The sequence below is a fragment of the Ascaphus truei genome, chromosome 3, assembly GCF_040206685.1.
Source record: "Ascaphus truei isolate aAscTru1 chromosome 3, aAscTru1.hap1, whole genome shotgun sequence".
Lineage (NCBI taxonomy): Eukaryota > Metazoa > Chordata > Amphibia > Anura > Ascaphidae > Ascaphus > Ascaphus truei.
Window position 1 is genome coordinate 43243312 of NC_134485.1, and position 23038 is coordinate 43266349.

At 40.6% G+C, this 23038-nt stretch overlaps 1 protein-coding gene across 3 annotated transcripts in view; it reads left to right on the plus strand.

The window, feature by feature from the left end:
- Nucleotides 1-23038, plus strand: part of SAMSN1 (SAM domain, SH3 domain and nuclear localization signals 1) — a 134518-nt gene that overhangs the window by 72378 nt on the left and 39102 nt on the right. The window contains exon 1 of one of the 3 annotated variants that reach the window (XM_075593970.1): nt 9918-10179. The exons of the other annotated variants lie outside the window; for them this stretch is intronic. Within the exon in view, the coding sequence (XP_075450085.1) occupies nt 10117-10179 (63 nt within the window). The 5' untranslated portion in view covers nt 9918-10116. Of the gene's footprint in view, nt 1-9917; nt 10180-23038 lie in introns of those variants that run through there. 3 annotated transcript variants of the gene reach the window in all.

Sequence of the window (23038 nt, forward strand, 5' to 3'; positions counted from 1 at the left end):
TATTTATATTCATTTGTAGTAAAGTTGTATGTATAAATTGATCTGGTATTTTTAAGTTTAAATTCTATTTTGATTACATTTTTTTATGTATTCATCATTATTCAATTATGGTTCTTATTTCAATCATATGATATTTATGTTATGTATTGTATCTATTCGATTATATGCATTTTTAGTGTATGCAATTAATAATTTACATATACAGTATGTCAGTTTTAGGATAGTGTTTTAATTTAGGTGATAGTGACAATCTCTATGTGTTTCGCACTCTCGTGCTTCATCACGAGGTAACCTATATATATATATATATATATTTTGCAATGTTTGTCTCTGCCAAGTCAGCCACTGCGCGTTGTACCTGGTAGACTATATATCTGGCATGTGACATGATAGATATGATAGAGATACAGTAGAGATGATAGAGAACTGTGCACAAATTGGCGTATTTGTGTATGGGAATAAATGCCATATTCAGGACGAAGTCGAATCTTGGCAAATAATTTGCACATCTCTAGTCAGGAAGCAAATAGGGTCAAAGGCTTTACAGCAAGCAGGAAAATCGACAGAATATGTTTGCCAAGTCATCCTTATCTGCCCTTAATTTCTACTGTATGTTAAATTAAGACAGTAGCTAAAATGCCATCTTCTGTCAGATATTGTAATATTCAGCAAAAAGAAAAAGAAGTAGTTATGCTACAGAGGAACATCTGTGCATACAGGATTGATATCACCACATGACTTCCCAATCTCAGTAAGACCATGTATATAGCGATCCCTGATAAGTGGGTATCACACAAAAAAAGAATAAACCATGAAACTTAATCTTGCAATATTGTCACTTCCATGACACTGTAATTCACAGCACTAGCAAGAAACATTTGCCACATACTTTTTTTTTAATGTTGAGGAAACGTAATCATTCTGCGGTATATCACTTTGCAGCAATGCTCCACTCAATAATCCCCTTTTTCTGTCTTTGCGTTTGTGGGGGTTAAGAAAGGAAAGGGTTAATACTGAAAAAAGGCTATCTATTGCTACATGGAGCCATCTGCTTTTGGGGGAGTTTTTTCTATCCAGTTTGGAGGTTATTTAGAGAAAGGTCGTCTTCTTAAATAAATAATGTTAACTACGCTGTAGGAGTCCTGCTGTCCCATACTTAAGAAGCACAGCTCTCTGATTCTCCACAATGATACTGATTTAGTTTAGGAAAGTGTATAGGTTACAATGCCCAACCTGGAATAGTGTTAGGATGCCCCACCTACACAAAGCTGTGAGATATCATCATGCTCCATTTTCCCTAACACTGGCAAAATACCCACTTATGGAAAAGCTGTCCAGATACAATTTGTGTGTCAGAAAAAGAGGGCAAGTACAGGTCTAATCGTTTGTATGGCAGTCTACAGTATATAAGATAAACTAGATCCCATTTGGTGACCATGGTAAAGACCCTAATGTACTGATACAGGGGGGGAAATGAATTTTACGACATAACCATTCATAAAACAACACTGATTGGTTGAAAGTGGCCTTTATAATATTAAGGCATTAATTTGAAGTAGACTGAATTCATTATAAAATAAAATGAGTACAATATATTGTATTATACACAAAGAAGCTGGTAATATGTTTTAATATTAAGAGTTACAGTAACTGATGCTGTCATGGTGTGGATAATTCTGCCCATTGAAACCTAATAACATTTTCTTATTTTAATCATTTAAAAGATTTTCCATAAGAAGGCATGAGGGAAGTCACTCACAGTAACACTTTTAAGATTATATATATATGGAATCCCACTTTTAAGATCATTTATTGTTGGCTCCAGACTATCTTGTTCTTAGGAATAATGACTACAGATTGGAACCCTCTGCATTCTTTTATCCCTCTTGGATAACTGACCATGCTAAGATCTGTGAGAAGTCAAAGGTCATGCTTGGCTTACCCATCCAAGAAGAAGCGTAAATGTGCTTTAATGAAACAAGCATAATTCATTTCCGAAACAAAAAAATATATATTTTTATTGCTTCCACAATTTCTTTACAGTCAGGTTCTATTTTGACATCACAAAACACTGCTGAATTCCAGTCAATCTTTGTACTCATTCACTTGTCCTTCCTGGCATAAAGATCATGGCTTAGAAGATACAATAATAACATTTTCAAATTATGTTTTCAGTTCAGTTAAAATGCTTATCACAGTTCTCATTAGGGTATCTAGCATAGCTCATTAATTTCGTTTTTTTAGTATATATTGTTGTTAAAGATGGAAATGGCTAGTGCCTTCTTCAGGCTAAACTCTGTTAATCTTGTTGGGCTCCTTTATCATAGAATAAGCTCTGTAATGACAAGGAAGAATTTTACAGGTACAGTAAAACTACACTTTTGCCTACAACACTTTACCTGTACTGTACAATACTGCACTGCACTAAATGAATCATAAACCCTTATCTGTCACTCTAGGAGCTACTGTACAGTGCACCACATTGGGTACAGGTCCATACAGTGCTGTAACAAGCAGAATTACACTTCCAAGAACAATACTATTGCATTATACTGTATCACAGTCAAACACTTACTTGACACGTCCATATGTCCATCCCAATTGGCGTCTCATCAGCCTGATGCTAGTCTCAGATACTGTCATATTATGACTCTTCTCCAGAACCATCTTGACCATTGCTGCACACCGCTCATCATTAGCCTCATTGGTTTCATCCACCAGACGCTTTGCCGTCTTATAGTTTAAAGAAAAAGATTTGTTAGGCCCAAAACTAATTTCAAAGACAGAAAAGGAAAAAAATATATATTTTGAAATGCACGAGTCAAAATTGATTTCTATCACCACAGAATAACTACTATACATGGCAGTGCGTGAACCATTTAATAATTGCAGCAAGAAAAGAAAAAATATATCTATTTTTTTTTCTACGAACATTTGTAATTTTTAGGCCCGAAACGAATTTCAATGACAAAAAGGAAGAAAAAATGTATCTTTTGAAATGCATGAAGCATTTAATAATTGAAGCAAGAAAAAAAAATCCTTACTCTGGTGACTGGGTGACTCCGCTTTTCACTTTTAGTCTGTCCATGGGCATGATAGCAGACAGAACTATGTGCTAAATTGATGCCCGAAGTAAGTAACCAGCGTTTGATCTGTACAATTCCATGTCCTCTCTTGTACAAATCCTGTATTCTCATGCTGAGATCCTTTTAAAATAACTTTCCTCTGCATCGCTGCTTTAGAAAAAAAATCGAGCAATGTAAAGTATAATCGATGTGTATTCGATGTACAACTATTCAATGTGCAATTAGTCAACAGAAGTAATAATGTATGTATCATATACCTAAAAAAAACACACAAAATCCAAGGGGAGCAGGGGGGAGAAACATAAAAACATTTAAGTGCAGCAGAATGGCAGCGTGGAAATAAAAGCCTCCATTGGAGGCTTTTATTTCCACGTTGCCATTCTGCTGCACTTAAATGTTTTTTTGTTTCTCCCCCCTGCTCCCCTTGGATTTTGTGTGTTTTGCTGTTACTATGGGGGAAGAGTGAACACTACCCCTTCCAGTGGGTTCCAGAGCAGGGGGTGAAACTGTATTTACTTACTACTTATTACTATCACTTTCTATCACTTTCTCACTTATTTAAGTTTTCAATTAGTCACTTATTAACAGTGTCCACTTTTTATTTGTTTGCGCCTGTGTTCACTTTACCACTATACAATATGTATCATATACCTGTGCACGTTAAGTATACACCCACTTTTAACACCTGTAGCTCATGTCCTCGCCCACCAACCAATGCCGTCAGGGACACTGTGCATAAAAGGTGACACAAATTGCATAGCCTTCCACACACTGATCTCTATCTGAATAAACTGTTGTACAGATACTGTATTGTGCATTCGTCCATCTTCTTACATGGATCAACCCCGATTCTATGCAGGAACCTGCTTGCTGCTGCTGTCCCGACCATGAGAAAGCGAATGGTGGCAGCTGTTTCCAAGCCAGAGGTGCCTAAAGAAAAGGTACTGAAGGCTCCCAAGGCAAAGATCCCTGGCCCTTTGTATATAAAGAAGAAAATGGCCAAAGTCATCGATGATGAAGTTATTTGGGAGGGCCTTTCAAGTTCCCCTGCACACACCGAAGCTAAATCAGATGTCCCACACTTTTCACTTCCATCACCCACCGTCACCGATGCCCAAACAGCCGCCCACTCTGATCCTTCACCCATCGAGGCTCATCCGGACACCCCTCGCTCACCTCCACCACCCAGCAACGCTGAGGCTCTTCCGGACACCCTCCGCTCACCTCCACCACTCAGCAATACCAAGACTCATCCTGACACCCCCCCACTCACCTCCACCATCCTGCCATGCTGAGGCTTGACCGGATGACACCATCACCCCTTGCACCAGATCCAGCTCGGTCGTCCACCTGCTGGATGTTTTTAGTGGTTTTGAAATGCCTGACAATACAACTGAGGAATACAGGAACAGAATGGAGGCCAAAATGGATCTTCTTTTCGAGAGAAAGGAGAGGATGGATAGGTGCATGGGTGTTCACATGGAGAAGATTGGGAGGAACATCGCAAGGCTTTATTCTTTGCTTGGAGTCCCTGCCCCTGTATTTCAGACGCAGGAGGGTGACGGGAGGCGCCTTCTTCTCCCATGGAGGAACTGCATATGCCCCCCCCCCTGCCCCCTCTCCATCCCTGGATTTGACCTTCACGGTGACAACACCAAGCACGCCACGTGAACCCCCATGCTCACCTCCTCCATCTCCAGGATATACCCTTCTGTTGGAGTCGGTGACAACCCCAGTAAGAGGATGGCCAGGATAGGAGGAAAGCATCCTCCCAGACCATCTACCTCCGCCCACTGCCAGAAGCACACCCGGTCCAGCACCCAGTATTGTACAGCTCCCAGACATCATGCTGAACGACCTCCCGCAGAGCATCCTGGAGAAATACAAGACCAGATGCGGTGGTCGACCGCAGAAATTTTCCATATATATTTTTAAACACCACGTCAGTTTTGAGATGTACAGCGAGTGAAGCCAAAAAGTTAATTATTAAGGCAATAAGACCAAGAGGCAGCTTCCTGCAAATTTAAGGAAAACTATAATGGAAAAAGTCCAGTGTTATTTGAATGCTAACGTGCTTCTTGTGAGATCCATGAGAGACACCATCAATGCCCGGTTCCATAGTGACATGCTTGCGCAGAAATGTGAGGACATGCATATGAATTTCAACAAGGTTCCATTGTGACACGCATGAGCAGAATAAACATTTTACATTGGAAAGAAGAAGCAACGTTGTATTTTTGTATTATTCATTTTTACATTATTATCCTTGTAACAGGGACTTATCACTGTTTGAGAGAAACTGCCTCTAAATCCAGCAATGTTCTGGTTAATTGCAAACAGACAATCAAGCAGACTCCACCCGTCTCATTAGGACTCTTAGAAAAAGCCTGATGTGAGAAACAGGGGAGAGATTCCTTAGCTCACATTTGGGCTGACATATGGAGAAAGAGGACTGCAGAGATTTCCTTGGTCCACAACTGGGCTGACCTGAGGAAAATATGATGTCTTGATGCACACAAAAGGACTGTATGCTGACAACAAGACAAGTGGACAAGACACAGAGAGAACAGAGAGGCCTTCCCGACCTGGACACAAAGAGAACAGAGAGGACTTCCCCTACAGCTTCAACAAGAAGAAACAGATAAGAGACTTTCTTGTTGAACTTTTGTGTGTATATATACTATGTATATATATATATATACATATATATATAAATATGTTTATATATATATATGTGTGTGTGTGTGTGTGTGTGTGTGTGTGTGTGTGTGTGTGTGTATGTGTGTGTTTAGGGTGGTAACCAGCAAAACTACCCACTACGTTAGAAAGGGCTGGAGTAAAGTTTTAGTTATTCTCCAAAGTGGAGTAGGCCTTCATTTTATTTGTTTTTGTATGTTTCTCCATGTTAAAGGAACAGGTGCAATAAAGCAAGGATTTAATTTCACCCTAGTCGGTCTACATTAAATACCTCTGCACACATCTCTTACAGTCTGGTATAAGTGCATTGCGGTTCCCACTTCCTGAACTTCAGTGTGAGAGAGGGCCGTTTATAATAGAAGCTGCCCATGCCTGTTAACATACATTTTATGATGGTTTTCTTGTTGAGGTTAAGGCACAGGCCTGTGAAGTGTACAAACGGTTTTGAAACTAGTGTCAGCTCTGTGTGACCTCAGGCAAGATTAACCCATTGTGCGTCAGCCAGCAAAACATTTCTATAAACTCCTGTGCTGCTTCAGGCTTCAAGCCCAAAACGGAAAGTCAGGAATCATAGAAAAAAGAAAGTAAACCCATATATTTTCCTTACAAAACAGCAACAAAACTATTTTAAATATGTGTTAGTTGGCAACAGTTGACTGGCCACTTTGGTAATGCACAATGCATTTAACTCACTGAAAAAATGTGAAAGAGAATAAAATTGGTCCAAAATATAGTTTATAGTACAGTATAATAATTAAGCTATTTAAACCTTCACGTGGCATTTAAAAAAAATTGGGTAAAAAACACAAAAAGAGTTAGTCAGGGGAGTAACAAGTATTAAAGGTGATAAACACCAACAGCAGTACAGTTAAAGCTTAATCTAGCCCAATGGAAACTTAGAAATTCTGCATCCAGTTTCTGATTATGTGACCGCTTCTTTAATTACATGGTGAGTTCTCATAGATGATACATTAGTGAAGTAACAAAAGTACGACGAAGAGCTGAAATGAACTTATAACATATTTATTAGAAGCAGTGGTGTTAAAAAAATATGGGTTTATTTGTACAAAAATCAGTATAAAACAAGCTGTCTGAACCATTGAAGTGTGTCACACCCAACCGGTTTCGGTGTCCCCGGATGCCCTTTTCAAGTTAAGTGTTGTCTTTGTCTCACATGTCATTTATAAATACCTTTATATAGTATTTATACAATTATCCAATAAAACCACCTTAAAGTGTTAAAAAGGGACCACCGACAAGTTGCATTTTCTATTCACTTTAAATTTTCCAATTGTACTTAACTCTTTAATCCAGAATCTTTTTGCAATAATAATTTCTTCATATGCTAGTACCTCCTTTTAGTTTTAGGAATGAACTGGTCTATCCGAATAAACGTTATTTGGATCATAGACTTGCGCGCTTGTAAACCATGAATTGCCATGGGGTTATTTTTCCCTGTCAGTACCATGACTGACTCATACCTCGATCCCTTGGAGGGGGTAGGGGGGTTGACTCATATGATCCGAAGCGACAGTTGGGGACATTTATATAGAATCACATATTTATAAAGAATTAACACCTAAGATGTAACTTCCCTTGATAAAGGCATCCAGGGAACACGTTCCTGGATGGGTGTGACTCACCTCTATGTGTTCAGACTGTTTTTTTAAATTGATTATTGTATATGTATGAGTGTACTATTGTGACTTTTCATAGCTATCCCGCATCAGGGCTTAGAGTGCAATTGAAGAAGAGGCCATTTAATCAGCATCGGGATGCTAAATTTGGATTGTGACTGCCTTACCCATTGCTGTGTCCCTTTGGGGAAGACTTTTGTGTCCGAGCTTTAAGAAAACAATACATAAATGTAATTAACATATATTGAAGTCTAGTCTAGAAAAGAATAAAGAATGAATGTCAGCTGTATACAGTTGTGGATTTCCCATTAGGCCTATGACAGCAACATTTTGGGGAGGCAAAAATGTCCACCCCCATATACATTCGCCGCGCTCTCTGGACTATCGGGCCTGATGTAAAGGCACTTACATGTGTCCTGCCTCCCTCCTCCATTCGAATCCCAGCGTCAAATGACACAGCGGAACGTCACCAACGTGACGTCACACTGCATCTCGTTGCCATGGCAACGTGGCACTGTGCGCCATCACGTCCGTGACATCCACGGCGTCATTTGACGCTGGGATTCGAATGGAGAAGGAGGGCGGCAGTAAGGAGGCGGCCCCTGCATGTAAGTGCCTAGGGGCCGCAGATTTTCAAATGCTGCATACCATTGTGTGTACTAACAGGGGCACGAAACAGTTTGTACAGTAGTTGCAGATGGGTTACTTATGGCTCACATTAAAACAGATAAATATATACATATCTATCTGCACATATATGCAGTATTGCATGGTACAGTATATTAAATAAACACGTTTTACATTTTCCCTTTACTGAAATATGAATGTATTCGTAGATGGGGTAGTCAGAATTGTATTCTTAGAAAGACATTTTGAATTTAGTTTGTTAACCACCAATTACACAGAAGGTAGCTTTTTAGTCTCAGTTTTCCAGTGTGAAGATTAAACTACAATTTAAGTATGAAAACAAGACAGAAAAAAACTTTGCAGCATCAGAAACATGGGAAACAATGAGGCCCAAAATGATGCTGTATTCAGTCTCCACCATTGAAAATTCAAATGTACAGTAATGAAGTAATCTTGAGGTTCATTGAATCACTTATCTACATACTGTAGCTTCAGGGCCGTCTATACATGCTCTTGGACTATTTTGATGTGGGCCTTCACTGTTCTGATAAGCACACTTTCTGTGAATGCATTCACTTTTGTATATATACCCTCCTACTGTCTCTGTAAGTTCCCCCTACTTACCACTTAGATTGTAAGCTTGTCGGGGTAGGGACTTCCTTTCCTATGGTTGCTGTCATGTCTGAAGCTCTTTATTCCCACTGTGTTATTTTATTATGTCACGTGTATTACTGCTGTTTTGCACTATGAACCTGGATGGCACTATATAAATAAGTTTATACATACGGTGCATACTGCTGCGGCCAGCTTAATCCTAACGTTTACCAGTAATTGTCCCGTAATTGTCCCGAACTTGGCCGCGCGCCAGCCGCCTTTCCCGCATCTTCCCCTCCCCGCGTGCGCATCTCCGTAGCGCCTCGCGACCCCCGGCTGCTCCCCTCGCGATCCCCAGCTGCTCCCCCTGGCTGTTCCGCATCTTCCCCTTACCCCTTCAACCTTCGGGGCCTTCCGGGATGCCGGGGAACCCCTGGCACGCGTGTCTGGCGCCAGTGTGACACGCGCGGCACGCGCCATGAAAAAAAAAAAAAAAAACAGCCGCGGCTGCCCGCATATTGCGGTGGCAGCCGCACAAGAATAAAAGCGGCCGCCAGTGATACACACCTATTATTTTAATAAGTGAAGACAAGCAGGAACACAGAACAATGTTTCAGTAACAGTGACTCTTTGGTAGTGACTTGCTGGTATTCTATGGGGTTTTTTTCTGCTGCTTACTTGTCTGCTGTTATGGCAAATATAACTGGTTAGGGGAACTAATAAGAATGTAAAATGTGTGTTATTAAGAGTACAGTACAGGCATACCCCACATTAACATACGCAATGGGACCGGAGCATGTATGTAAAGTGAAAATGTACTTAAAGTGAAGCACTACCTTTTCCGCACTTATCGATGCATGTACTGTACTGTAATCGTCATATACGTGCATAACTGATGTAAATAACGCATGTGTAACAGGCTCTATAGTCTCCCCGCTTGCGCACAGCTTCGGTACAGGTAGGGAACCGGTATTGCTGTTCAGGACGTGCTGACAGGCGCATGCGTGAGCTAGCGTTTGCCTATTGAGCGAGATGTACTTACTCGCGAGTGTACTTAAAGTGAGTGTCCTTAAACCGGGGTATGCCTGTATAAACAAAAACAGAAATGCCAGCGCAACATTCAAAGTGACACAACATATAGTACAATTTTACAAGATTACAGTATGTTCAAAAATATATATTGACATTTTCAAAAAGTGAATAAGAGAATCTGATTTGATCAATTTAACCAGATCTAGTAAAATAAATGAAAATATAGTTGTTATGCCTGTGCAAGGGTTTTTTTTTGTTGTAGCTTTTAAACAGAGACAGGAAAAGTGATCATTGCAAAATAGTCTCTCTTAAAAGGTGGCCGAGTGGCTTGGGGTGTCATATCCTTTATCAAATGAGGAAGTTCTGTGTGGTTGTGTAACTACTGATCTTTAAGCTGTCACTGATAATTGCGCAGCTGGTAGCTCATTACAATCTGGTTTACGATGCTGAAGAGAAAGCCATCAAATGTCTCAGAAAAAGAAAAAGAAAAATGCCAAAAGCCAAAGGTGAGAAATTAATTCCCAAAAATGTAAGAAACAGAAAAACAAGAATTGTTTATGGGTATCTAGTGGTGACAGAGAAGCCAGGGCTGCACATACATTGTACAACACAATGAAATCCTTCCTCAAAGGGCTTACAGTCTACAGAATGTGCAGCATATTATGAATGTTTTTCATTACAAATTAGAATAGCAATAAATCCATACAAGAAAAACAAGATGCTGATCATTTTGTAAACTGTACATAGTTAATACAGCCATGTTCCTGCAGAAAACTAGATATATTGAATTTTAATAGACCATCTTGATTGTTTTTTCACAGGTGTGGGTGTTTTTAGATTGTAAAATACCTTTTTTATTTGTCTTGAGAGTTCATTTTTAACATGTATGCAAATGTGTCATTTGGTCAAATATAATGTATCACAATATGCAATCGGTCTGATTCACAAATGTTGGCAATGCATACAGATAATTATTTCTGCCTTGTATTTCGTTATAACTTGTTTCGTAAAATGTAATTGGATTTTATTATTTTGGGGGATAATTTTATCTAAAGCCCCCTCCCGCCTTAAACCTTTCTCACGGACTGCCCCGCACCTCTGGAATGCCCTTCCCCTCAATACCCGACTAGCACCCTCTCTATCCACCTTTAAGACCCACCTTAAGACACATTTGCTTAAAGAAGCATATGAATAGCACTGTGGCTAATACTATGCACGATACTTAAACTTGGCCCCCTGCAGACGCACTTACCTGAATACCCTCCTACTGTCTCTATACGTTCCCCTACCTACCAATTAGACTATAAGCTCCTCGGAGCAGGAACTGCTCTTCCTTAATGTTACTTTTATGTCTGAAGCACTTATTCCCATGACCTGTTATTTATATTACAGTATTTGTTATTTACATGATTGTCACGTGTATTACTACTGTGAAGCGCTATGTACATTATGGCGCTATATAAATAAAGACATACAATAAAATAATGTAGGCCTTTACTTTACTCAAATACATTTAAACTTGTAGAGAATGATAAACAATAATATGGGTTAGTTGGTTGTAAGTACTTTATAAACGTATATACATTTTACTAGACAGCAGATTTGGAAAAACTCTGATATTGGAGTAAAAAGTATTAGGCAAATAACTTAGGTCTGTAGTTCAGTAATTAATGATCCACTGGAGGAATTTAATGTCGATAGCAAAGCCAATACCATATATCTCCATTATTTATCTTAAAAATATTATTATGCTATGCTATACTATTACAAATATTGTTCTTCTTGAAAATGAATGCCTTTTAATTGAGACAATCATATTTTTAGATTTTTGTTTTAGAAATGTGCATTTGTTTAGAGGGGCAGTTCAACTTAGTGGGTCGAAAAATGTTTTAATAACTTATCAGTGTAATGGGATTTCTTAGAAAGATTAAATCACTCAAACTACTATCTTACGTATTCTTTATATTTTGGAAACTAACATGAATCCCTTCTTGTCGGGAACACTGGAACCAGGTATATCACCTACATACTGTATGTTTCACTAATGATGGCACCATAATTACTATGTAATGAAAGGAATGAAGTAGAAATAGCCATGTTAGTCCAGGTGCGGTAGAGCAGAGTAAATGAGTACTTTCCGTTTGAGGTGATCTCTTTTTTTATTTGGACTAACAATTGATATTATAAGACAAGCTTTCAAAAGTTCTCTCTTCCTCAGGACAAGCCATTCTAAACAAAGGAACGCAGCTATGGCCGCGCGTATAGAGCCCGCGACCGCAACGTGACACATGACGTCACCCGTCGCCACTAGCGAAAGTGTATTTCGCTATATGGCGGCGTCGTGGTCGACCAGGCCATTGATTGGTTAAGGGGCTGTCACATGAGGCGACAGCCCCTGATAAATCTAATATTCCCGGCTGCAAAAAATCGTGTTGCCCTGTCGCTTTGTTGCCGTCGCGCTTACTATAAGCGCACGCGGCGGCGGCGACAATGCATTTGTTTTTGGGCGACGTCACGTCGCCTGCGCCGGCACTATAAGCGCGGCCCAAGCTAACAAGTTTGAAGACTAAACAATGTATTATATTGCTAAGATCATTTGCTAAACATTGTAAAAAAACCTGCAAACCATTTATTTACCATGCACATGCTAAATGTTTTTAAATTATTTTAAAATGCAACATGTTACTTCTTTAATTTGCCACTGTGCTTAGTTCAGTCTGGTTCTAGATTGGACTGCCTGTTTAATTCATTTTGAAGCACAGCCACACATACAGAAAATAAGTCAAAAATAATTAAAATGTGAATTATATGTGGTAATGTAATGTGCTTTCTTAATTTCCTGACCTTTTCTCTTATTTCCATTGCTATTGCAGCATTTTTGCAGGACTCTCTAGCAGCAAAAGTTTAATAATCTCCAGCTAACCTGATTTCAACTCACACAATTCAGCACTCAGATACATAATGCAGAAAATGAATGCTATGGGGGTTATTTATCAAAGTTTCGTGGCTGCAAATTTGGGTGAAAACTCTTATAAATGTATAGCACCAGATTTTTCAAAGGAGAGAATCCCATAGGTCAGCGGTGCGCAAACTGGGGGGCGCGAGAATGCCTGCAGGGGGGCGCGCAGTTTACAGAGGCCTCGCGCGCTTCCCGAAGGCACTTAAATTACGTACAAGGGGGAGCTGCAGGGCCTCTTTAAACCTTTACTTACCTTGGCTCCACACGCATCACCATGGTATCATGACGCGTTGCTATGTCAACGTGACATCATGACGCCAGAGCCGAGGTAAGTGGGGGTGAGGGGGGGACGCAGGAGTGAGGTGACCGCCGGCAGGGGTGCACAGGGAAAAATGTTTGCACCCCCCTGCCATAGGTTTCAGTGAGAAATACTTTTTTTCTTTTTTTCATGAATTTGATGCAGGGTTTTTGACACAGTTTTGCCAGGTGAGTCTTTAACAACTTATGGCCTTTGAGTATATCTCTGAAATGAGAAGCAAGGGTTCCACTTATGAAGCTTCAAAAGTGCTGTCTTTTGCTTTTAGTTGATGTTAAGATAATCATTTTGAAAATGCACCTCTTCATGCCAAATTTTCAAACTGATAAGATCTGCACATGTTATAGGCTGTATCAAATTATGTGTCATTGTCTTTCTATTCTAAGCATGAAAAAATAGGCCAGATCTGAGGTGGAACAAACCTTACTAGAATTACAAAGGACACAGTATAACATTTGTAGTGTAGGACCTGCTGTCATAGTGAATTCCTTGACATGGTCGCAGGCTTGAAATAAAATACAAACATATCGTAATGTACTAAATAATTTGTCATATTGGATGTGCATTGGGGCTTCTTTGGTTATTGTACAAACATTACTATACTGTATGCTGAGTTGAACTTTAAAAGTTGATTGGAAAGTTACTTGCATATGAATGGAGTAATATGTGTTGGCATTACACCGTTTATATTTCTCAACCACTCTGCAGCCTTTTATACTGGGGATCACCCTCTTCTCCATTCTCCATACTTTTGGTATTCGTAACAAAGCTTTACCCTAGATTTCGTCTTACCTCTCCCATCGTACTTTCAGTGTCTCCTACTCATTTTGTCAATCTTTCTTTGGGCGTACCCCACGGGGCTATGCTTGGACCTCTTCTCTTTTCTCTGTATGTACTCTTTCTAGGTGACTTTATAACATCTTTTGGGTTTAAATATAACCTCTATGCTGATGACACACAAATGTACATTTCAACCCCTGACCTTACACCTGCTGTACAGACCAAAGTTTCTTAATGTCTCTCCGCTATATTATCCTTGATGCTCCTCCGCTGACTCACACTTAACATGTTAGAGACGGAGCTTATCATACTTCCTCCCAAAACTGGCCCTATTGCCCCTTTCTCCATTACTGTTGGCAGCATTATCATACACCCAGTCTCACAAGCACACTGTATAATGTGTCACATTTGACTCCTTCCTCAGATTTTTCTCTCACATTCACAATATTACAAAAACCGGACAACGTTTCCTCCACAATATTACAAAGATACGCCCTTTACTCTGTTACTCCACTGCTAAAACTCTAACACATGCCCTTATTATCTCCTGTCTTGACAATTGTAACCTTCTAATGTTTGGGCTTCATGCCTCTCATCTGACTCCCCTGCAATCTATCCGTAAATGCGCCTGTTAGAATTACTTCATGTTTTCCTAAATCTGTTTCCACTTCTCTCCTGATGAAATAACACTCCTGGCTTCCCATTAAGGCCCTGATACTGGGTAACGTAAATGCGTTATTTTTATAGTGCAATATATCAACGTTGCTCCGCTAAAAAATACGTATTTTGTATGATGTCCGTTAAAAAGATCTGATCCGTTAAAAAATATTCGAAATACCGCATTTTTATGAATTATGTCATACATCACGTTACAATGTTTATTGGAACGTGATTAACAGCAGAAATCTTGTAATCTACTTGAGGCTGGCACCAGCCCTGTCTTGCTTATGTAGATAATGGACAATATATTGACATAGGCAAGATAAGGGAACCAGCATGAAATAAGTGATACAATCTTACTTTAAATACATTACACTACATATTAACAAAGCTCTATCCTGGATCTCCTCTTACCTCTTCCATCGTACTTTCAGTGTCTCTTTTGCTAACACCTCCTCCTCTATCGATCTCTCTGTGGGGGTACCCAAGGGCTCTGTCCTGGGACCCCTTCTCTTCTCTCTTTACACACTCTCTCTAGGTGACCTAATCACATCTTTTGGGTTTAAATATCACAACTATGCTGATGACACACAAATTTACCTTTCAACCCCTGACCTTACACCTGCTATACAGACCAAAGTTTCTGAATGTCTCTCTGGAATATCATCCTGGATGGCCATCCGCCGACTGAAACTTAACATGGCAAAAACAGAGCTCCTTATACTTCCTCCCAAACCTGGCCCTACTACCCCCTTCCACATTACTGTTGGAAATATGATCATTCACCCAGTAGCCCAAGCACGCTGCCTAGGGGTCACACACGATTCCTCTCTCACATTCTCCTCTCATATTCAAAACGTTTCTAAAACCTGTCGCTTTTTCCTCCGCAATATCACAAAGATATGCCCCTTCCTCTGTTACTCGTCTGCTAAAACTCTGACTCAGGCCCTCATTCTCTCCCGTCTCGATTACTGCAACCTCCTGCTGTCCGGCCTCCCTGCCTCTCACCTGTTTCCCCTACAATCTATCCTAAACTCTGCTGCCAGAATCACTCTACTCTTTCCTAAATCTGCCTCCGCGTCACCCCTCCTGAAATCCCTCTCCTGGCTTCCGATCAAATCCCGCATCTCACACTCAATTCTCCCCCTCACTTTTAGAGCTTTACACTCCTCTGCCCCTCCTTACATATCAGCCCTAATTTCTCACTATGCACCATCCCGACTCTTGCGGTCTTCTCAAGGATGTCTTCTTTCTACCCCCTTTGTATCTAAAGCCCTCTCCCACCTTAAACCTTTCTCACTGACTGCCCCGCACCTCTAGAATGCGCTTCCCCTCAATACCCGACTAGCACCGTCTCTATCCACCTTTAAGACTCACCTTAAGACACATTTGCTTAAATAAGCATATGAATAGCACTGTGGATAATCCTGGACACATGATACATAAAGCTTGGCCCCCTGCAGACGCACTTACCATAATTCCCTCCCACTGTCTCTGTACGTTTTCCTACCTACCAATTAGTTTGTAAGCTCCTCGGGGCAGGGGCTCCTCTTCCTTAATGTTACTTTTATGTCTGAAGCACTTATTCCCATGACCTGTTATTTATATTATTTATATGATTGCAACATGTATTACTACTGTGAAGCGTTATGTATATTTATGGCGCTATATAAATAAAGACATACAATACAATACAATACAATATTAATCCCTTAATAGCCCTTGTGCTCAACTAGTCATAAATGTCATGACTAGCTGACAACAAAGGGCTAAAAAGAGGTTCAAATTAACATTAAACTACGCTATCTACTTCCCTGGGCTACCTAAGTGGCTAGTAAAGCATTACCATGCAATGCTTTACTAAACACTAAGGTAATGAGCAATAGGCCTATTAGCCTAAAACATAAGAATCAATCCAAAACTAAAACAAACTCCCAAAGCCTGGTGAAAAAACCCCCATCCATACCCAGAAACAATAAATCCGTTGCCTGATGGAAAAAAAACCCATCCATACCCAGAAATTAACCTGAAGCCCGATGGCAAAAACATAAAAGAGTTACAAATAAAGCCAGGCCCGGTGGCCTATTTGTAATCCAGTGCCATCCTGGGGGGTAAGACGTTAGACTCAATTTGCCACAAAGCCCTCGATCCTCTGTTGATTGAAAAATCTTCTTCTGTAAGTATTTGTGTTCTTCTATCTTCTGTTTCTTCTTCTTTTCTTGGAAGATGTCTTCTTTCTTCCGCAACTTCTTGGCAATACTTTACTACCCACTAAGGTAGGTCAGCAGTTTAGTTTAATGTTGGTAAGTGTCACAAACAGCACATCTGCGAGTAGAGATGGGTGAATTCGCCTAAATCCCTTTCCTGGATTTTCTCGCATTTCCCCCCCAAAATAATTTTTGCAGTATAAAATCCGCTAAAGGATTTGGTTGGTATCAATCCTCACGGATTTATCAAAAACCGCCATAGTATACAATCTGTTGACGGAGTTGTAGAATCAAATCATTGGATTCAGTAACTCGTTGGCAGATTTTTAAAAATCCATCAACGGATTCCTGAATCCACGGAGTGTATTGGCAATAATAATTAAAAATAATAATTAAAAATCCGCAAATGCTAATCGCCCTTTTTGAGATTGATCCACTAAAATCTACAAATGAAAGGAACCGGCTGATTTACACTAAATCCAAATCCGGCCCAAAAAATATGCCAAACTCTACCTGTGAGCTGATTCACTAATCTCCCTGCCAGGTCCCTAAAATGAGTAATGTTTCCCCACAATTTGTCACAATATCTCAAACTCCGGCACCACCAAGAATTTACCTCTAGGGGTCCTCAGTCCCCTGTTTAATAGGAAAAAATATGATTAACACACACAAATCTATTGTAGCAAAATGTGTCCGAAAATGAAGTTACTCTCTTCAAAAACGTGCGTAGTTCAATCAGAGCCCAAAACAATACTTATTAAATTGTAGATTTAAAATATCAAAGTAGTACAGTGCTTAATTACAGAAAAAAGAATGTTACAAGAAACATAAAGTACGATATATGCAGACAGTTTCATAATATATTGGGATAAAACAGGAATCACTAATACACATTAGATTTCTCAATGGGTTTGGAGATGGAAGTATGAGAATGCATGTGTCTTATTGTCATATCACACTCCCTCTGTTGAATTCTAAATCCATATGCCAAATGCATGGTATTTATCCTAAAACTCCCTGCTTTGGAAACATGTTTATTCCTAGAATCTACAGTATATGATGCTTGAGAAACAAGGTCTAAGGGAACCTAGGTGGATGCACTTGAGATTGTTCATTATTATTATTTTCTTTTTAATGTGTATATCATTATTGTGTCTGACATTAGTCAGTACGGTCAGAGTATAACATTATTGTGTCTGGCTGTAGTATGTATGGTAAGAATGTAACATTAAACTGGGTGTATTCTGTATGGGAAGAATATAATGTGTGTCTGACTGCTCTGTGGGTCTTAAAGGATGGAACAGCCATACTAAATCAGGTTACTAGCTGTACAAGCTTCATAATGCGGCAAACTAAAGTAAAGCTTTCAAGATAACTCTGTAAACAAAGGAAGCAAAAAGTAAAACACTTAAAGGCAATTGAGTATAACGTGAGATTTAATCTAAACAATGGTCTGTCAGTAGCATCATTATTTGGGCTACATTTGACACAGATTGTTAGTCAGAGGGAATTATGCCAAAACAGATTTGGCAGAAATGTATGACACCAACAAAATTGGAGAGAAAAAAAAGGGACAAAGCGGGCGGTTATCTCCTTCCAAGCTGTTAAAACCACCCTTCATTATTATCTGATTCAGATTGGAAAAAAAGAAATGAACAAAACCTTAAAGAACTGATACTTACATGCAGAATGAGAAAGCCTCCCTACTACAGATGGGCAAATTTTAGAGGCAGATTTGGATCCGCAGCAGATCGTCCGGTTCCGTTGGTCTGCGGATTTCAGTGGATCAATCTCATAAAGGGCCATTCGCATCTTGTGGATTTTTTATTATTATTGCCAATACCCTCCATGGATTCCGCATCCCGTCAATGGATTTGCAGAATTCAATCCGCGGATTCAGCAATCTGTTTCTGGATTCTATTCAATAGCGGATTTTGATTGATCCGCAGGGATTCAAACCAACCAAATCCGACCACAGATTTTACACTGCAAAAGGGATTTGGGGGGGAAATACAAGAAAATCCGGGAAAAAGATTTGCCCACCTCTACTCCCTACAACTCAACTGTTTCTAATACTATTTGGAAATTATCTTTAAATCTGGTAAAGTACACAGCAATACAAAGCTCATTTTCCTTCTTGAGAAGAAAAGTTATTGATTTTAATGATGTACTACAAAGTTCTCATAGCACTTGTGGTCTTCCTGACGCGTCACTGTATTATATGATGTGACACTTTTGAATGTACTGATAAGAAAGAGATATTTATAGCAGGTATACCAGTGTGTACAATAGTGTAAAGAACACAAGTTACGACTTAATACACACCGATTTTAATGACTTCTTGCACATTTCTTATGTGGGGAACATAATTTCTGACCATAGTGAAACTCAGCTGGCACCATTGGACATCATTGCGAAGTTATTTCAAATAAATTGAATGAGGACTTTACACTGTATAATGGAGATAACTCAATGTTTTGATCATAGATGCGAAATGTACTGTCTGCATTCAATGATATCTTAGACAAGTCAGGTTTATTATTGAATGTGTAATGCATTTACAATAAAGATCAGAAGAGACTATATTATTTTGTGTCATGACATACACAACTAGTGCTGCACACAAATAAATCATTAATATTGTAGTACATCTGTCACTCTCGTATTTGTAAACAAATCAGATATTGCAAGTCCACTGGGAAAGATCAGATGCTAACTCAGCTCAGCAGAATGACATGTCAGCAGTACTATACCCTGTATTTTAAAGAACAGTTCCGGGATATTTCTGCTTTCTATTTTTAAGTAGTGTGTTTATTGTCTTTATAAATAGTATATCTATCAAATAATACCATTTTCAGTGGATATACCAGAGAACATACAGTAGATTGTTAGGAGTAGATTTAATTGTTACTCAATTGTAAGTGAATACACTTTTTGTGGCACTTAAATATATTCTAACATGTTCTTGAGGTGTGTATTTCTAGCTGCTATTACTGTATCCACAATAAGAAACTTCATATTTAACAAAGCCCTCAAGTAAAAATGGAGGAGGAGGCAGCTCCAGCCCTGTTTATCATCTCCCTCTCTCAAACTTACTTCTTGCATTCTCAATTTCTGTTGATCCCTATTATTTTCCAGACTAATTGTGTAATTGTGGTCTCATACAGTATAGCCCCTGTGACATAAATGGTCTCTTTTTATTGTTTCAAATTATTTTGGAAAAACTCTCAAGTATTTTCGTCATCCCTTTCGATATCCTATTTCCCCAACATTTTTACACAACTCTCTTTTTTTAACATTTCATCCTTTCTAGCTTTTTTTTTACACTATTATCTTGTATATTTCTGTAACTCTCTCTGAGGATCTGTATTTTTGTTTGGCTGCTGGGTTGGTGAAGAATTTGTAGCTTGAGCCTGTTATGTATCAATCAAAGCACTTAAAGCCGCTGCTATGTACCATCCATAAGCCAAAACATAGATTCAATCCACAGTATGGGATGTCACGTGGTGCGGCTGTGGACCTATGGAACATGGTTGTATGGCGATGATATATTTTACCATATACAGTCATGTGAAAAAGAAAGAACACCCTCTTTGAATTCTATGGTTTTACATATCAGGACATAATAACCATCATCTGTTCCTTAGCAGGTCTTAAAATTAGGTAAATACAACCTCAGATGAACAACAACAGATGACATATTACACTGTGTCATGATTTATTTAACAAAAATTGTTTGGAAATGGCCTTATAACCCTTCCCAGATTGATGGGCAGCAACAATTGCTTCTCTAAGATAATTGCTGATGTTTTTCCTCCTTGGCATTGTGTTAACACACTCCTGAATGCTCCAGACCAGCAAACTGCTAAAATATCGGCTTTTATAGAGGTGGTCACACTTGCTGATGATCAATTAATCACGGGCATTTGATTAGCAGCACCTGTCTGCTACTTAGCATCTTACTGTAATTCGTATGGAAGCAGTAAGGGTGTACTTAGTTTTTCACACATGGCTTCTCCATTTTGGCTTTATTTTTGTTAAATAAATCATGACACAGTGTAATATGTCATGTGTTGTTGTTCAAATGAGGTTGTATTTACCTACTTTTTAGACCTGCTAAGGAACAGATGATTCTTATTATGTCCTGATATGTAAAACCATGGAATTCAAAGAGGGTGTACTTTCTTTTTCACATGACTATAAGCTCTCCAATTCATTTACTTATAGAAGGTCTTTACAATACTTGACTTACATGTTCATTCCAAAGCATGTGACTACACTATTCTATCCTTATTTACCTATATGTGTGGGGGGGATAACTGCGTGTCCTAGCAGGGTGTGCACACACAGTGATTCGGATTGCAGCGCTATTCACACAATATTGCTAGCTGCATGCGTCCCTACTGTGGATTGAATCTATGTTTTGGTTTCAGTATTGAGACTTGAGTGTGATTCATGCTACAGAGACACACATCACCTCAATATATGATTTCTAATATGGGAAAGATATGTTTGTTCCTTTAGTATCACTACTATTGCACCTACTACCATGATCAACTGTGGTGTGTTTTGTTTGTTTGTTCTGACATCTTCCATCATGTCAGGACATTAGGTTTGCAGATTACTGTGTACATAGTTTGCCTACTCGCAGCACTTGTTTTGCTGCAGTAATTCCTTCCTGCCTGGAAGAGACTTTATGTGCATTCTACTACCTGATTCTGTAGTATATTGAGACAAGCAGATATTACACTATCTGATACATATATACACCTATCTACTTATTTTGATATGCTGCTAAGATTACACTGACGATATCATAGTAACTTTATTTCCATCTTGGTACACACCCACTTTGAAGATTTTATCCCTTCATATGTATGTAGCACTACTTCCCCCCCAACCCCCTCTGGGAGATTTACCCTGGCTACAGTCCTGTGTGTTGCTCGGTACCTGTTTGGCTCAGGAGATGCTGAGTGTTCCGCGATTACATGACATAGGGAAACAGGACAGGCTCACGGTGATCCTGGATGTTCTTTCTTGGTGTCAGTACCTGGGAAAACAGGACAGGCTCACGGTGATCATGGATGGGGGTGGGAGAGGGGGTGGGAAAGAGAGTGAGAGAGAGAGGGTGAGAGAGAGAGAGAGAGAGAGAGAGAGAGAGAGAGAGAGAGAGAGAGAGAGAGAGAGAGAGAGAGAGAGAGAGAGGATGAGAGAGAGAGAGGGTGAGAGGGTGAGAGAGAGAGATGGTGAGAGAGAGGGTGAGAGAGGGTGAGAAAGAGAGGGGGTGAGAGAGAGAGAGGGAAAGAGAGGGGGTGAGAGAGAGAGGGTGAGAGAGAGGGTGAGAGAGAGAGAGGGTGAGGGAGAGAGAGGGTGAGGGTGAGAGAGAGAGGGTGAGAGAGAGGGTGAGAGAGAGAGAGGGTGAGAGAGAGAGAGAGAGAGAGGGTGAGAGAGAGAGAGGGTGAGAGAGGGAGAGGGTGAGAGAGAGAGGTGAGAGTGTGAGAGAGAGAGGGTGAGAGAGAGAGAGGGGGTGAGAGAGAGGGGGGTGAGAGAGAGAGGGGGCGAGAGAGAGAGAGGGGGTGAGAGAGAGAGAGGGGGCGAGAGAGAGAGAGGGGGCGAGAGAGACAGAGGGCGAGAGAGACATAGCGCGAGATAGACAGAGGGCGAGAGAGACAGAGGGCTTGATTGGGCGGGGTGACGGAGTGATTGGGTGGGGTGACGGGGTGATTGGGTGGGGTGACTGGGTGGGGTGATGGGGTGACTGGGTGGGGTGACGGGGTGACTGGGTGGGGTGACGGGGTTACTGGGTGGTGGGTGATTGGGGGGTGGGGGGGTGATTTGTTATTGGGGGGTGATTGGGTAGGGTGATTGGGGGGTGGGGTTATTGGGGTGATGGGGGGGTGATTGGGGTGATTGGGGGTGATTGGGGGGGTGATTGGGGTGATTGGGGGGGTGATATGGGTGATTGGGGGGGTGATTGGGGGGGTGATTGGGGGGGGGGGTGATTGGGGTGATTGGGGGGGTTGATTGGGGTGACTGGGGGGGTTGATTGGGGTGATTGGGAGGGGTGCTGGGGGTGATGGGACACTTCTGGAATCACACACACACACACACACACACACACACACACACACACACACACACACACACACACACACACACACACACACAAACACACATACACACACTCCCATGCACACACACACACACACACACGCGAGAGAGAGAGAGGGGGCGAGAGAGACAGAGGGCGAGAGAGACAGAGAGCGAGAGAGACATAGCGCGAGAGAGACAGAGGGCTTGATTGGGCGGGTGACGGAGTGATTGGGTGGGGTGACGGGGTGATTGGGTGGGGTGACTGGGTGGGGTGACTGGGTGGGGTGACGGGGTGACTGGGTGGGGTGACGGGGTTACTGGGTGGTGGGTGATTGGGGGTGGGGGGGTGA